This window comes from Salvelinus alpinus, chromosome 16 (assembly GCF_045679555.1).
Source record: "Salvelinus alpinus chromosome 16, SLU_Salpinus.1, whole genome shotgun sequence".
In the NCBI taxonomy this organism is placed as follows: domain Eukaryota; kingdom Metazoa; phylum Chordata; class Actinopteri; order Salmoniformes; family Salmonidae; genus Salvelinus; species Salvelinus alpinus.
Genome location: NC_092101.1, coordinates 13,613,878 through 13,631,624, shown reverse-complemented (window position 1 = coordinate 13,631,624; position 17,747 = coordinate 13,613,878). Strand labels below are relative to the sequence as shown.

General features: G+C 42.7%; 1 protein-coding gene across 1 annotated transcript; it reads right to left on the bottom strand.

Moving 5' to 3' along the window:
* Positions 1 to 12,725: 12,725 nt before the first annotated feature.
* On the bottom strand, positions 12,726 to 17,468 carry LOC139540865 (N-acetyllactosaminide beta-1,3-N-acetylglucosaminyltransferase 3-like). Its single transcript, XM_071344883.1, has 2 exons — positions 17,419 to 17,468; positions 12,726 to 14,318 (listed from the first exon to the last, which is right to left on the bottom strand). Exon 2 carries the CDS (start codon positions 14,306 to 14,308, stop codon positions 13,148 to 13,150), a length of 1,161 nt encoding a protein of 386 aa, XP_071200984.1. The 5' UTR covers positions 14,309 to 14,318; positions 17,419 to 17,468; the 3' UTR covers positions 12,726 to 13,147.
* Between the last annotated feature and the right edge of the window lie 279 nt (positions 17,469 to 17,747).

Below are 17,747 nucleotides of genomic sequence, written 5' to 3'. Positions count from 1 at the left end.
CACAGGACGTACTGGGCTGTGGAGGCGCACTGGAAACACGGTGCGTAGAACCGGCACAGGACGTACTGGGCCGTGGAGGCGCACTGGAGGTCCGGAGCGTAGAGCTGGCACAACGTGGCTGCTTCTTCGACACCCCGGTGTCGTCGCTGTCCCTCCTTCGCTGCTTCCGCCTGCTTCCATGGCAGGCTTTTGTCTCCTGCCATTATTTTGTCCCAAGTCCAGGATGTCCTCCACTCCTGGCTTTCCTCCCAGGCCCAGGATCACTGCTCCTCCTGGGCACGCTGCTTGGTCCGTGGGTGGTGGGATCTTCTGTCACGATCGTTGGAATAAATGGACCAAGGCGCAGCGTGCGTAGAGTTCCACATGTTTAATAAATGAAACGTACAAAAACAATAAAGCGTAACGAAACGTGAAGCAAACGCAGTGCTCAAAGGCACTACACAAAAACAAGATCCCACAACAAACAGGTGGGAAAAGGCTGCCTAAATATGATCCCCAATCAGAGACAACGATAGACAGCTGCCTCTGATTGGGAACCATACCAAGCCAACCTAGAAATAAAGAAACTAGAATGCTCACCCTAGTCACACCCCGACCTAACCAAGATAGAGAATAAAGGATCTCTAAGGTCAGGGCGTGACACATTGTTTCTTCCCCGCCACTCGTTCCTTCCAATCTTCTCACCCCCTCCAGATAAGAGACACGCTGAACACTCCTTACCCTTGCCACCTCATTCTCCTTCACCCTAACAGGGCACTCCAGGAATTCAGGTGCATGTTCACCTCCACAGTTGCATAATTTCACTTCATCTGGCATATGATACTCTTCCCTTCTGCACACACTTGACACATGACCAAATCTTTTACATTTATGATACTGAAGGGGCTTATGCACAAAAAGCATGAATCCTAGCTTATGCACAAAATCATGAATCCTAACTTTATATGAGAAGGGAGAGACTCTTCATCAAAGAACAGTAGCATGGATGAAGTTAATATATTTTCTCCATCCACCATACAGGTCAGTCAACGTGCACCAACCACTCCATCGGTGTCTTCGGTAATATCCTCTGCCTTTATTTCTTGCGCCACCCCAGAAATAATCCCCTTGATAGTTGCCCGGCTACGAAAATCTATACAGGAAACCTTCCACTCTGATATATTTTGGAGTCTTAAAACACACTTATTCTGCTCGGCAGACACACAAAAAATCTAAATAAGATCACTTCTTGTGACTCTCGCCGACTTCACACTTTCCTCCAAAACACTCCAGATTTTCCTCGAGACGTTAAACGAATTTCCCAAGAAGCATTGATCCAAAACCCTCACCCCAACTAAAAACAAGTCTAGTGGTTTCCTATTTCCCACCACAGCTTTCCTTCTCGTTTCCCCTTTTCTTCGCCACTGTAACCCACTCATTCTCACTTTCTGTACTATTAGCTTCACCCGTCTCACTGGCAGTTTCAAACAAAACCTCAGTTTCCACCATCTTCTCCACAATCAAATTCCTCAGCGATGATGTACTGAACAAAATGGCTCAAAGTGACGTTACAAACTAACCCAATCAATTTGACTGACATTTCTTTATTGAAACTTTGATCATATGTCATTTCTGGCTATATGTATTTAATAATATATATATTTTTTAATACAGTATTGTTTTGTTATGGGTTCTAAGACTAGTTTTGACATTTTTAAACCTAAGGGACTTTTCCCACCAGTTTCCCACAATAAATAACATTTATTGTCAACATACAAACAGGAACACTAGCTTACTCACTACACAGATATTTAGAAAATTAACATCATAGTGCCCTCCAAGCTCATCACTAAACTCAGGGCCCTGGGTCTGAACCCCTCCCTGTGCAACTGGGTCCTGGACTCCACAGGTGTGCGTGCTCAGCCCCCTACTGTACTTTGTTCACCCATGACTGCGTGGCCTCGCATGTCTCCAACTCAATCATCAAGTTTGCTGACGACACAACAATGGTAGGCCTAATTACCAAAAATGACGAGACAGCCAACAGGGAGGAGGTGAGAGCCTTGGAACAGTAGTGCCAGGAAAATAACCTCTCCCGCAACGTCAACAAAACAAAGGAGCTGATCGTGGACTACAGGAGACAGCAGAGAGAGCACGCCCCCATCCACATCGCCGGGGCCACAGTAAAGGCCACAACTTCAAGTTCTTCAGGCCTGCACATCTTTGACGACCTGAAGTGGTCCCTTTACACAGACAGTGCAGTGAAGATGGCACAACAGCGCCTCTTCAACCTTAGGAGGCTGAAGAGTTTCAGCTTAGCCCATAAGACCCTCACAAACTTTTACAGATACACCATTGAGAGCATCCTGTTGGGCTATATCAACACCTGGTACAGCAATTGCAATGTCCACAAACACAGGGCTCTCCAGAGGGTGGTGCGGAAAGCCCAACGCATCACATGGGGAACACTGCCTGCCGTCCTTGACATCTACAGAACCCGGTGTCACAGGAAGGCCAAGAAGCCACTGGCCTGAGCCAGTACTCAAGCCACGGCCTGAGTACAGGTTTTTTATTTTTTAAACCTTTATTTAACTAGGCAAGTCAGTTAAGAACAAATTCTTATTTACAATTACAGCCTACCCCGGCCAAACCCTAACCCGGACGACGCTGGGCCAATTGTGCACCGCCCTATAGGACTACCAATCACGACCAGTTGTGATACAGCCTGGAATTGAACCAGGGTCTGTAGTGACGCCTCTAGCACTGAGATGCAGTGCCTTAGACCGCTGCACCACTCGGGTTCAAAGTTGGGACCAAGAGACTGATAAACAGCTTCTATCTCTAGGCCATTATACTTTTAAACAGTCACCACTAGCTGGCCTCTGCCCAGTACCCTGCCCTGAACCTTAGTCACTGTTACTAGCTGGCTACCACCCGGTACGCTACCCTGCATCTTAGAGACTGCTGCCCTATGTACAGTACATAATCATTGAACACTGGTCACTTTAGTAATGTTTACACACTGTTTTATCCACTTTATATGTATATACTGTATTATAGTTATGCTCATCCTATATAACTACTGCTGTACACACCTTTTCTATTCATATACTGTCCATATTGTCTATACACTATTATTCAGTACATTCGGAAAGTATTCAGACCCCTTGACTTTTTCCACATTTTGTTATGTTGCAGCCTTATTCTAAAATGTATTTAAAAAATCATTTTCAATCATTTTCAATTGATTGGACATGATTTGGAAACACACAGTCCTGTCTATATAAGGTCCCACAGTTGACAGTGCATGTCAGAGAAAAAACCAAGCCATGAGGTCAAAGGAATTAGAGTCCGTAGAGCGCTGAGACAGGATTGTGTCGAGGCACAGATCTGGGGAAGGCTACCAAAACATTTCTGCAGCATTGAATGTCCCCAAGAACACAGTGGCCTCGGGGGAGAAGGGCCTTGGTCAGGAAGGTGACCAAGAACCCAATGGTCACTCTGACAGAGCTCCAGAGTTCCTCTGTGGAGATGGGAGAATCTTCCAGAAGGACAACCAGCTCTGTAGCACTCCACCAATCATGCCTTTATGGTAGAGTGGCCAGGAAGCCACTCCTCAGTAAAAGGCACATGACAGCGCACTTGGAGTTTGCCAAAAGGCACCTAAAGGACTCTCAGACCATGAGAAACAAGATTCTCTGGTCTGGTGAAACCAAGATTGAACTTGTTGTCCTGAATGCCAAGCGTCACGTCTGGAGGAAACTGGCACCATCCCTACGGTGAAGCATGGTGGTGGCAGCATCCCTACGGTGAAGCATGGTGGTGGCAGCATCATGCTGTGGGGATATGTTTCAGTTGCAGCATGTTCTGGTTCACTATATGGGACTCTGACAGTTCAGGCTTCTCAGGTAAGTATTAGGGAAAAATGTGGCATCTGTAACTCCTGTTTGGAGCCGTTGGAACCTGTGTGTGCTTGGGCTGCCTTGGGCTTCCTAATTTGTCACCCTCTGAGCCAGCTTGCAGCGTGAATGTATGGTCCCATAGTATGTTATACCAAGTGACCAACTGAAAGGGAATGAACAGTTATGAATATTACTTCTGTTACCTGAAGGAGGGAACGAGGCATAACATATTTGGCCCCGCGCCGTCAGGGAGTTTAGGCTCGCTGAAGAGCAGAACTGAATTGAGGAAATGGATGTGAACCCCGGTATTATAGCCTGGAAGGAATGGCTTCCGGGGGCAGGCTCAGTATCAGTATCCACTGGGCCGTTGAGTGTGATTTCAGTTTGCTTCAGGTGACTAGGATTGGTCGTTGACTTACCATAGTATGTTCTACTTCGTTCCCTCCTTCATGTTAAGTGTGCAACCAGTGGGGGAAAAAACTCTAGACCACCTTTATTCCACACACAGAGACGCATACAAAGCTTTCCTTCGCCCTCCATTTGGCAAATCTGACCATAATTATATCCTCCTGATTCCTGCTTACAAGAAAAAACTAAAGCAGGGAGCACCAGTGACTCGGTCAATTAAAAAGTGGTCGGATGAATCAGATGCTAAGCTACAGGACTGTTTTGCTAGCACAGACTGGAATATGTCCCGGGATTCTTCCAATGGCATTGAGGAGTACACCACATCAGTCATTGGCTTCATCAATAAGTGCATCGATGACGTCGTCCCCACAGTGACCGTACATACATACTCCAACCAGAAGCCATGGATTACAGGCAACATCCACACTGAGCTAAAGGCTAGAGCTGACGCTTTCAAGCAGCGGGACTCTAACCCGGAAGCTTACAAGAAATCCCGCTATGCCATCCGATGAACCAACAAACAGGCAAAGCGTCAATACAGGACTAAGATCGAATTGTACTACACCGGCTCTGACGCTCGTCGGATGTGGCAGGGCTTGCAAACCATTACAGACTACAAAGGGAAGCACAGCCGAGAGCTGCCCAGTGACACGAGCCTACCAGATGAGCTAAACTACCTCTATGCTCGCTTCGAGGCAAATAACACTGAAACATGTATGAGAGCACCAGCTGTTCCGGACGACTGTGTGATCACGCTCTCCGCAGCTGATGTGAGTAAGACCTTTAAACAGGTCAACATTCACAAGGCCGCAGGGCCAGACGGATTACCAGGACGTGTACTACGAGCATGCGCTGGCCAACTGGCAAGTGTCTTCATTGACATTTTCAACCTCTCCCTGTCCGCGTCTGTAATACCTACATGTTCTAAGCAGACCAACATAGTCCCTGTGCCCAAAAACACAAAGGTAACATGCCTAAATGACTACCGACCCGTAGCACTCACGTCTGTAGCCATGACGTGATTTGAAAAACTGGTCATGGCTCACATCAACATCATTATTCCAGAAACCCTAGACCCACTCCAATTTGCATACCGCCCTAATAGATCCACAGATGATGCAATCTCTATTGCACTCCACACTGCCCTTTCCCACCTGGACAAAAGGAACACCTATGTGAGAATGCTATTCATTGACTACAGCTCAGTGTTCAACACCATAGCTCATCAATAAGCTAAGGACCCGGAGACTAAACACCTCCCTCTGCAACTGGATCCTGGATTTCCTGACTGGCCACCCCCAGGTGGTAAGGGTAGGTAACAACACATCCGTCACGCTGATCTTTAACACAGAGGCCCCTCAGGGGTGTGTGCTCAGTCCCCTCCTGTACTCCATGTTCACTCATGACAGCACGGCCAGGCACGACTCCAACACCATCATTGAGTTTGCTGATGACACAACAGTGGTAGGTCTGATCACCGACAACAACGAGACAGCCTATAGGGAGGTGGTCAGAGACCTGGCTGTGTGGTGCCAGTACAACAACCGCTCCCTCAACATGATCAAGACAAAGGGGATGATTGTGGACTACAGGAAAAGGAGGACCGAGCACACCCCCATTCTCATCGACGGGGCTGTAGTGGAGCAGGTTGAGAGCTTCAATTCCTTGGTGTCCACATCACCAACAAACTAACATGGTCCAAGCACACCAAGACAGTTGTGAAGAGGGCATGACAAAACCTTTTCCCCCTCAGAAGACTGAAAAGATTTGGCATGGGTCCTCAGATCTTCAAAAGGTTATACAGCTGCACCATTGAGAGCATCCTGCCTGGTTGCATCACTGCCTGGTATTGCAACTGCTTGGCCTCCAAACGCAAGGCACTACAGAGGGTAGTGCGTACAGCCCAGTACATCACTGAGGCCAAGCTTCCTGCCATCCAGGACCTCTGTACCAGGCGGTGTCAGAGGAAGGCCCTAAACATTGTCAAATACTCCAGGCCCTAGAGCAAAACCAATGTTTTCGTGAGAGTCTCACCTTTCCACAGGGGTTTCATATTAGTGTTTAGCCCAAACTGTTCGGACACTACAGACAGAAGTTGGCAGATCGGTTCTACCAACTTCAGATGGGTACCAAGACTCTTGTGGGGGCAAAACGGAGAACACCATAGTAATAGTAATAATAGTTTGTAGACCAAACTGTTCGCTACAGATAATTTTGTGCGAAGACCGATTTTCAGGATGTCTCATGGTCTGACAAACACCGCTCTAGCTCTGTCACCTTTCACCGGAGTTGTGGAAGTGCGACATCCACCGATGCGGGGGATCCACTGCAAAAAAAAGCTCTCTAGTTTAAATTGACAGATTTTTATAGAGATTTTCTTATTACAGTACCAGTTAAAAGTTTGGACACACCTACTCATTCAAGGGTTTTTCTTTATTTTTACTAATTTCTACATTGTAGAATAATAGTGAAGACATCAAAACCATGAAATAACACATATGGAATCATGTAGTAACCATTTTTGTTTTAAATAAATCAAAATATATTTTAGATTCTTCGAAGTAGCCACCATTTGCCTTGATGACAGCTGTGCACACTCTTGGCAACCCCTCCCCTAATTGGAGTAAACTAATGGAAAGTAACACTTAGGCTTCTCCTTCCAGCTTATACATACTATATATATTTGATGGACGCAGTATATTTGACATTACTTATCTTTTGTTTGTTTTATTTAGGTAGTAGAGAGGTGCACAGTTATACCGTCTGTACATTTTGAATAGCTGTTAGGGTTAGGGTTAAAGATCTTCAGGGCTATGTAATACTTGACAGTGTATTTATTTATTCAAAATCAAATCGTAATTCTACCCCAGTGAGGCGATACAACACATTATCACCTTGTGTAGTAACTTTTCAGTGTCACCAAACCAGGATGTGTGCATAAGCTGACACATCTCACTTGAGTTGAGTTTTTTTTTTATAGGGACAGTGCACATTAATCAACGTTTCAGTAAAAGCGCAGGTTTTAGCCAGCCGGCTAATTTTCAACCGCAGTCCCTGGGCAGGTTATTAAAAACAATAAAAATAGACACAAACTGTAAAAATACCCACTCCTTTACAGGGTGGTAAATCGTGTAAGGGGAGTGCCAGCGAAAACATTCGCAGCAGCAGAAACCTATGACTCATCAGGAATGACTTGATGGGCTGGGTACTCCTTATACTGGAAAATGCCTCTTCCTTGAATATGTCAACATTGCAGCTCCGAGTGGAAGCAGACACTTATGACGTCACCTACAGTGCATGCTGACTTAATTAATCCTTAAAGAAAACGTCCATTTCATCTAGCCAATGACGACATGCTCTGGTATTAAACCAATATTCAAAAGGACATGCTAGAATTTATTTCTAAAACATCCTGGGAATAGGCTATAGAATTCTATTTTTTTTAATTTGGATCGATATCCTAGTAGTAAAGCAACACATTATCAATGCTTATTGTGAAATTACTTCGTTTTACTTTGTGCAACTGGCTCAGTGTGATTGTGGTTTTATTAAAACACGTGAACATTGCCTTGAAAAGGCTATTTGTCGACAGTAGACCTTCTCTGAATACTTATGTAAATAAGGTATTTCTGTTTTTATTTTTTATATATTTGTATAAAAAAAGTATCTAAAAACCTGTTTTCACTTTGTCATTATGGGGTATTGTGTGTAGATTGATGAGGAAAATATGTTATTTAATCCATTTTAGAATAAGCCTGTAATGTAACAAAATGTTGAAAAAGAGAAGGGGTGTGAATACTTTCCGAATGCACTGTATATCAAGTAAATTAAATAAAACGTGTTATTCAATACCAACTGCATAACAGACAAAGTACAAATGTAGGATCTTAATTTAATCACCCTGTTGCAGGAGAACTTTCCTGCAATGCAGGAAATTTAAAACCCCCAAAAATGTAGGTTTAGAAAGACTTCCCTTACGAAAAATGTAACAACCCCTACAAAAATGGCCATACCTTAAATTACCTCGACACCGGTGCCCCCGCACATTGACTCTGTACCGGTACCCCCTGTATATAGGAAAACCAAAGTCCCAAAGGCTGGGCCTAATATAGTGTATAAGAGGTCATACAATAAGTTTTGTAGTGATTCATATGTTGATGATGTAAAGAATGTTTGCTGGTCTGTGGTGTGTAATTAGGAGCAACCAGACGATGCACTTGACACATTTATGAAATTGCTTATTCCAGTTACTAATAAGCAAGCACCCATTAAGAAAATGACTGTAAGAACTGTTAAATCCCCTTGGATTGATGAGGAATTGAAAAATTGTATGGTTGAGAGGGATGAGGCAAAAGGTATAGCAAATAAGTCTGGCAGCCCAACTGATTGGCAAACGTACTGAAAAGGAAGAAATCATGTGACTAAGCTAAATAAAAATAAACTATACTATGAAACAAAGATAAATGATATAAAGAATGATACTAAAAAGCTTTGGAGCACCTTAAATTACATTTTGGGGAAAAAAGCCAACTCGGCTCCATCATTCATTGAATCAGATGGCTCATTTATCACAAAACCCACTGATATTACCAAATACTTTAATTACTTTTTCATTGGCAAGATAAACAAACTTAGGGATGACATGCCAGCCACAAACACTGACACTACACATCCAAGTATATCTGACCAAATTATGAAAGACAAGAATTGTCTTGAATTACGTAAAGTCAAATGTGGAAGAGGGGTCTGACAATCTGGATGGAAAATTACTGAGGATAATAGCGGACGATATTGCCACTCCTATTTGCCACATCTTCAATTTAAGCCGACTAGAAAGTGTGTGCCCTCAGGCCTGTAGGGAAGCTAAAGTCAACCCAAGAATAGTAAAGCCCCCTTTACTGGCTCAAATAGCCTGATCAATCAGCCTGTTCCCAACCCTTAGTAAACTTCTAGAAAAAATTGTGTTTGACCAGATACAGTGCTATTTCACAGTAAACAAATTGACAACAGACTTTCAGCACGCACATAGGGAAGGACACTCAACAAGCCCGGCCGTTACACAAATGACTAATGATTGGCTGAGAGAAACTGATGATAAAATGATTGTGGGGGCTGTCTTGTTAGACTTCAGTGCAGCTTTTGACATTATCGATCATAGTCTGCTGCTGGAAAAATGTATGTACCCCCTGCTATAATGTGGATAAAGAGTTACCTGTCTAACAGAACACAGAGGGTGTTCTTTAATGGAAGCCTCTCAAACATAATCCAGGCAGAAGCAGGAATTCCCAAGGGTAGTTGTTTAGGCCCCTTGCTTTTTTCAATCTTTACTTAACGACATGCTATTGGGTTTGAGTAAGGCCAGGGTGTGTATGTGTAACAGTTTTACTTTAGTCCGTCCCCTCGCCCTGACCCGGGCGCGAACCAGGGACCCTCTGCACACATCAACAACAGTCACCCATGAAGCATCGTTACCCATCGCTCCACAAAAGCCGGGGCCCTTAAAGAGCAAGGGGAACCACTACTTCAAGGTCTCAGAGCAAGTGACGTCACCAATTGAAAGGCTATTAGCGCGCACCACCGCTAACTAGCTATCCATTTCACATCCGTTACATATGTATGCAGATGACTCAACACTATACACGTCAGTAACTACAGCGACTGAAATGACTGCAACACTTAACAAAGAGCTGCAGTTATTTTCAGAATGGGTAGCAAGGAATAAGTTAGTCCTAAATATTTCCTAAACTAAAAGCATTGTATTTGAGACAAATCATCTACTAAACCCTAAACCTCAACTACATCTCATAATGAATAATGTGGAAATTGAGCAAGTTGAGGTGACTAAACTGCTTGGAGTAACCCTGAAATGTAAACTGTCATGGTCAAAACATATTGACACAACAGTAGCTATGATGGGGAAAAGTCTGTCCATAATAAAGCGCTGCTCTACCTTCTTAACAGCACTATCAACAAGGCAGGTCCTACAGGCCCTGGTTTTGTCGCACCTAGACTACTGTTCAGTCGTGTGGTCAGGTGCCACAAAGAGGGACTTGGGAAAATTGCTTGGCTCAGAACAGGGCAGCACGGCTGGCCCTTAAAAGTAAACGGAGAGCTAACAGTAATGACATGCATGTCAATCTCTTTTACGGATACAGGTATCCTGTGTGTGTGTATCCTGTGTGTATTTCTTTTCTCTCCTTCTCCCCTCACAGGTGACAATCATCATTCGCCAATCAGTCGCTAATCGGAAGAAACCTGCTCCTTTTCCCTTACCCAATCACATTCCCTTGGTTTAAAAACTCTGTCAGTTGTTTTCTCTGGAGCGCGATCTCTTTGTGTTTCAATCTCTCTGTAGCGCAATATCTCTGTCAATGCCATCTGTCTGTAGATCTCTTGTTTGGTTTTTGAAACTACATGTCACTTTGTCCCCACCTGTGAGTATTGTTTTGTTTGAGTGTTTGTTTGATGGTGGGAAAAGGGGGTAACCAGACAGGTCGCCCATGGGCATACACTACCCGTAGGTAAACTTTGTCTAAATACACTAGTTAGAACTGGGCGGACCACCCTCTGTATTTTTGGTTAGTTAGCTGTTGTTGAAGTAGGCTAGTCTAGCTTAGGGGTGTTTTTGAATGCTTATTTCTTTCCTTGGGTCCAGCTCAGCCCAATCTCTCATGGCTCAAAGTGGAAGAGAGATTGACTTCCTCATTACATGTTTTTGTAAGAGGTGTTGACAAGCTGAATGTACCGAGGTGTCTGTTTAAAAAAACTAGCACACAGCTCGGACAGCCATGCATATGCCACCAGAGGTCTCTTCACAGTCCCCAAGTCCAGAACAGACTATGGAAGGCACACAGTACTACATAAAGCCATGACTACATGGAACTCTATTCCACATCAGGTAACTGATGCAAGCAGTAGAATCAGATTTAAAAAGCAGGTACAAATACACCTTATGGAACAACGGGGACTGTGAAGTAACACAAACATAGGCACAGACACATGCATACACACACATGATAACATACGCACTATACACACGTACACATGGATTTTGCATTGTAGATATGTGGTAGTGGAGTATGGGCCTGCTGCCAAGGCAGCAGCTAATAAGGATCCATAATAAATACAAATACTAAAATGTATACCTGGTGCTAACATGCATCCTTTGTCCTGATCTTGTCCATATTCTGACTGTTCCCAAATGTTTGGACAAGTGTAGATGATTAAAATAGCATTGTGATCTGATCTTCCTGACCCAGGGGCGGCCTGCTCTGGCATTTCTAACACAACGGATCATTTTCTCCCTGGAAGCCCCCACACTGGCCCATTATTAGCCAAATAATGACACTTTTGCTATAAAAGAAAAAGTGTGTGTGGCCATGGAAAATCAGCTAATTGTATCACAAGTAACGTTGAAAAATTGCTTAAACTATGATGCATTAATTGAATACCTGTTTCTAATGTTAATTTGTATATGTCCCTAATCCATTAAAATAAACCAATTAGAAAATGAACAAAGGCAAAATATTAAAGTTAGATACATGTTCAGTCGTAACTCACTGGCATTGAATAATTATCGTCCTTTCAAAACAGCATAAATGATGAGATGGAATGATTGTGCTACTTACTGTGCCTTCCTTCTTTTAATCACTGATCTGATTCTGACATGGTCAGATTGCGATAGCAATAAAGTGGAAACCTGGAACCCCCCCCAAAAAATCCCCTTTATAATAAAGCATTGCATGCATCTGTTATTTGCGGGCCCGGGAAAGAATAGGCCTTTATATAAAATTATTTCATACAATTGTACCTAGTTTTACATGACTGGAGACATTATACAACTCTTTTTAATACCACACAAATGACCGAAATGACAATTAAAAGTAAGTGTGTGTGTGTGTGATTAAAGACAAATAAATCACACACGCAATTTGCAACCAGCCAGATGAAGACGAAACGACAGCACCCTCCTCAGGGGAGAGGTACTCAGTGTGAAGCCAATTAGTACACAGCACTAATTGCTTTGTTATTATTTTTTTATTATTTATAAAAATCCTCTATATAGGTGTGCCAGGAGAGGAGCTGGGGGAGGATTGGGAGTAGAGACGGAGACCTGTGAGGACGTCAGTTTTTCCTACCTCAGAGAAAGCATCTGTGACTGGGCACCTTGTCTCTCTGTTAACCAAGACAGGCTTTAGGTAGAGAGTAGCGTTCCTCCTCTAACTGTTATGTGTAGACGATAGTCTAAGACGGGAGAAGCTGTTTATTGTTTTGCTTTCCCTTTTTGGCCACAGCCTTTTGGTCAACAGCTTAGTTCATGTTTTGTTACGCTGGTGTTTCAGCGTTGGACGTCCCCTGTACTGGAGTTATTTTGTCGGGCGAAAGAAGACCCGTCAAGTAAATGATACAAAAGAAAAGGAAACCACAACCACTGCCTCTGGTCTGTTCATTTTATGTCTCCCACCTGTGTAGGGTGCTTCGGACAATCTGATCTGTTCACAATTGTTATACAAATGGATAAAAAATTATATTCTATAAACATTCAGTCAGCATTAGATTCACAGAAAGACACACAGGTGTTCATCCTCTGATTATTAATTTAAAAATATAAAATTTACAAAGAACAAATAGAGAATGCCTAAAGACAAAGAATGCCCTGTCTAACATATTGTTATTTTGCAGTGAACCACAACAGTTTCCTATCTGAGCTTAGCGAGTGGTGGGGTCTTCCTGAGGCACTGTGGTTTACACTAGAGAAATACAGCAGGAATAAAACCTGCTTTGAGAGAGCACACCTCAGTAATTGCTTGGGAAAAAGATTTGAAAAAGAAATCTGAGCAGGCAACTGATTTCAAGGGTTATAGTGAACCTTGCAACTTCCCACATTTCAAGTTAGGTTCATGTATTCCATGCCACATAATATATATCTGATGGGGTAGAAATCTGTGTACTAGAATTATTTCCCTGTAATAACAAGGGTCGTAAGCGTCCACTTTTTGGGAGGGGACTTGCAGTCCAGCAGTCCTGATACCAAAATGGGACTCTGGCCTAAGACCAGCCTTTTCCAGACACATTCCCATGTAGACGTCGTCAATTGGCAAAATGGGAATGGTATGGGACATTTTGTAAATTACCATAGCTGTGTATCCAGAGAGCAGGAAGCCCCCTCCACCACAATAAGGGGGATATGAGTCTGACTCTTGAACCTGGACTGGGACATAGTATTTGCTCCCTGACTCTCTAATGGGTCCGACATAGCGGATTAGATAGCCCGCAAAAAGGTGCATGTCAACATCTTTGTTTTTCTGGCTCTGAAGGAAGTCCACCATGTTATCTGTGTTGGCGAAGATATCATCGTCACCGTTGAAGAGAAATCTGGCCTGGCGGCAGTTCTTGTCCATCCACTCTAAGAACACGATTTGCTTCAGGGTGAGGTTGAAGAAGGAGTCGTTGAAGTCCCACTGCAAGATATCATTATGCTCACGATTCTCCAGTCGTAAAAGCTTGTTTAGCGTGTGCTTCTCAAAGCCTGTGCCTGTGGTTCCAGAGAGAAAAATCCTGCGGATCCACACTTCGTTCTGCAGTCTCTCCTTGGCCCAGGTTTTCCGTAGTACCTCACGGCGGTCGTAATTCACAGGTGAGCTTTTTATGACCAGCAGAAGGAAGACGTCAGCAGACTTGTGAGGGCCTCCACATTTATCAGGTACGTCCAGCAGCATTGGGAAGTGGCGGCAGTGACGATAGAAGAGGAAGTCTTGGATGTGATCAGGCAGAGAGGAAAACCCTGACACATTGGCGGCAGACTCATTCCGTTGACAATGGCCCCAGGTGAAAACACCTGCGCTCTCACTGGTTGGTTTCTGGGGTCTGTTTTGGTAGGTTGATTCCATTCTGTTTATCTGGACATGGTTAGAGGGTTCATCAGGAGGAATGTCCTCTTTAAAGAAAATGATGACCAAGAACAGAATGCCTATCACAAGTAAAGCTGTCACCTCAGGCAAACGAGAAGACCTTCTCATCCTTGTTGCTCTGTAATGAGGAAAAACAAGACTTGCTTTTAAAATGGGCCACAAATACATCTGTGTTTCCTGTCCCCGTACAAAGAACAACTATTTTAGATGACACAGTCTTAAGCTCTGATTGGTTGACATACTATAAATTGAGAAATTTGGTGACTGAATTTAACAAAAATAAGAAATTATATTACGAAACCAAGATAAATGACATTGGAAAAATGCTTTGGAGTACCATAAATGATATCATGGGCAGAAAACCCAATTAATCTCCATCGTTTATGGGTCATTTATAACAAAACCTTTCGATATTGCTAATAATTTCAATTACTATTTCACTATTAAAGTGAAAAAAACCTTTGTTGCAGTTCTATGCCCAAAATATGTCTGCAGAATTGTTTTAAACAACATGCTTCCTACAGTATGACAAACATAAGATGACTGAGACAGTCATTACTGAGGAAAATAGTATTCAATTTGAAATAAAGAAATTGTAACACGAATGCATAGAAAATTATATTCTATAAACATGCAGTCAGCATTAGATTCACAGAAAGACACACGTGTTCATCCTCTGATTATGAATTTAAAAAGATAACATTTTCAACAAAACATTTACAAAGAACAAACAGAGAATGCCTAAAGACAAAAAATGCCCCGTCTAACAGTTATTTTGCAGTGAACCACAACAGTTTCCTATCTGAGCTTAGCGGGCAGTGGAGTCTTCCTGAGGCACTGTGGTTTACACTAGATAGTGTTCAGATAAAAGGTCAAAAACAGCAGACAGGCAGTATAAAGAAAGAGAGAATCAATGACTAAACAAAATGGACATTAATTGCCCTTTTAAAGTATAATAAATAAAAGTGATGCATAGTGCCACGTCTACTCATTTTGGGGGGGAAATTATAAATCAATAATCAACTATCTACCTCTATGATGTAGAAGAGTACCATTGATTCAAATCATTTCAACCTTTGGACAATTACATCCTTCAGGGGTTAGGCAGGGGTGTGACAATAATGAAATTCCAACTTAAATGAGATCAAGTGTAAAATCAGTATTAGGTAGTTCTTCGCATACGCATTCAATTTTCTCAATTGCATCATAGGACTGCAGTAATGGAAATGCAAGGCAATAGGGTGGCAACTGATCCAATGTTGTCATGTCTGGTGAAAATAAGTGGAACAAGCCAACAGTTCTGGATGTTCATCAAGACATGTTTTGCAAAGTGGATGAGCAATTCCTCAAACTGGAAAAACCAGCAAGAAGAATAGATAGCATTAATAAGTAAAGGTTAATGCCATACAACAATTTCAGAAATGTGCTTACAGTTGGGTGTTTATTTGCGTAACAAGGCTTTCTTCCTGTTTGAGGCTAGAAAGCAGCTTGTTCAAGACACTTTTCTTTCTGTAATTGATTATGGCGACTTATTGTATCTGCATGCAGCCTCTTCTGTGTTAAAGAGACTGTTTATCATGCATCTCCGCGTTTTTAAAATAAATTGTCAACCACCTTTGCGCCTTGTATCAAATGGTGGTTCATAGAGGACTCATCTTTATATATGTGCTATTATAGTGTCTGTGACAGCATGGGTAGCGCCATTGAGGCTACAACCTATAAGAATCCCCACCCAGTTGACTATATTGACTACTTTAAAATGGCGGAAGCATGGTTTGAAGCCCTCAATGGCGCTGCTCATGCTAAAATGGCCTTTTGGCCATTAGAGGCCCCTATCATTCTCTCTGGTTCATCTACAAAGCCGTTCTGGGTAAACTAAACTCCCCCTCTACCTTGGTAGCCTGCTCTCCTTCACCACTAGCAGTTACTAGATGCGGTCTACTAGGTGGTTGCTACATAAAGTCCCCAGGGCCGTTACTAAGTGAGGAAAGACTGCCTTTTCCTATTGTTAACCGGCAATAGCCGACACTCGCATAGCTGACGTTTTGGTGGTGTCGGAGGTGTGTGTAACCGAACTGCGTTGGAGCTGTCAAATCGATGAGCAGTTGCTCCTTATCATTGCCACAAAAAGCCACACTCATCCCACTCACGTTAGAAGTTTAGAAAGAGAAAGTGTAGGCTATAAATAATGACGGTCAAATTGAAAATCATTAAACGAAATAATTTGGATTTCTATCAGCCTAATCAAGGTGTAGATTACATTATATCTCACATTCAAGTGTTCAAACTTGTAAACAAGGTTGAATGGGATTTCTCTTCATTTGACTGCATGCAGCCAAAGGCAATGTCTGCTTTAGGTATAGACCTAATGCCAGGAGCCGCTTGTAGATTTGACAGCTCTAACGCAGTTCAACCTTAGGGAATCTCGGTTGTTTTGACAGTGCCTAAAAAATGCCACTTCAATACAGCTACGACTTTTTTCTGGTTAATAATGGGGGCCTCAAGGACAGAAATGAGCCGGTGTGTTAGAAATGCCCGAGCTGATTTCTGGTCCCAGTCCGCCGGTTTGACAGCCCTATGTCCACACACCCACTGTTCAAGTGCTTGTATAATTAAAATTAGAAATACATATTAAGCTACTAACCAATGTGATTGTGACAGTGTTCTAGTGTAGGTGAATTTCTTTAATTTATTGACAATAAAAGGAAAGGGGTGATCCCCGGTCACTAGTGTGCTAACTGAAACCGTCTGCCCGTTTTATAACCAGCACCACAGCCTGTGGTAATTGGCTATTACACTTTTTTTTATCCAACTGTGAATTTATAGGCTAACAATTTCTTATAATAACCACATTTGCCTCTGTCACAGTAATTAAAGCAAATATCCTCTATACTAGTAGGTATTTCGCTGTAAGACTTAGCCTACAATTGATAGTGGCTCATGCCTGTAGTTCCTACATTTCTCTCTGGGTAGCTTAGCCTACGGATCTGCACGACTTTATTCTAATTGTATTGGAACGTCCAAAAGCAGTTTATTTGTTTATTCGTATGAATAAAATTTATCTGTCATTACTTTTTAGTGATTATATTCGTATAAGTTATGCCAACAAACAAACCAATATAGTAGCCTATATGTATTTGTAGTATGGAGAACTTATACAACTAATTCATTGCCATAGAAAAACATATCTGCATATGTACAATGCACTTGTTTCTTACCTTTTCCCCCTTTGACAGAACGTCTGGTGTTGACTTGGCTCACTCTGAAAAGTATAAATACACTTACTCCTTAGCGCTGGGCGTTATTCACCAGGGGCAACGTTCAGTAAGAACACATTCTAGAACGTTGCAGATAGAAATACCACAAACAGAGCCGATGTGATAACTTATTCTGCATGTCAGTGATGCATGTTTGTTCTATATAGCGTTCCAAAACGTTGCATCCTTCTGAATACGAACCTATTACATTTAATGTTCCTGAATTTGCGCCTTGCGTCACCCCAACCCTTCCACGAATCACAGGCTAAGATAAATGTAATGTATTCCTT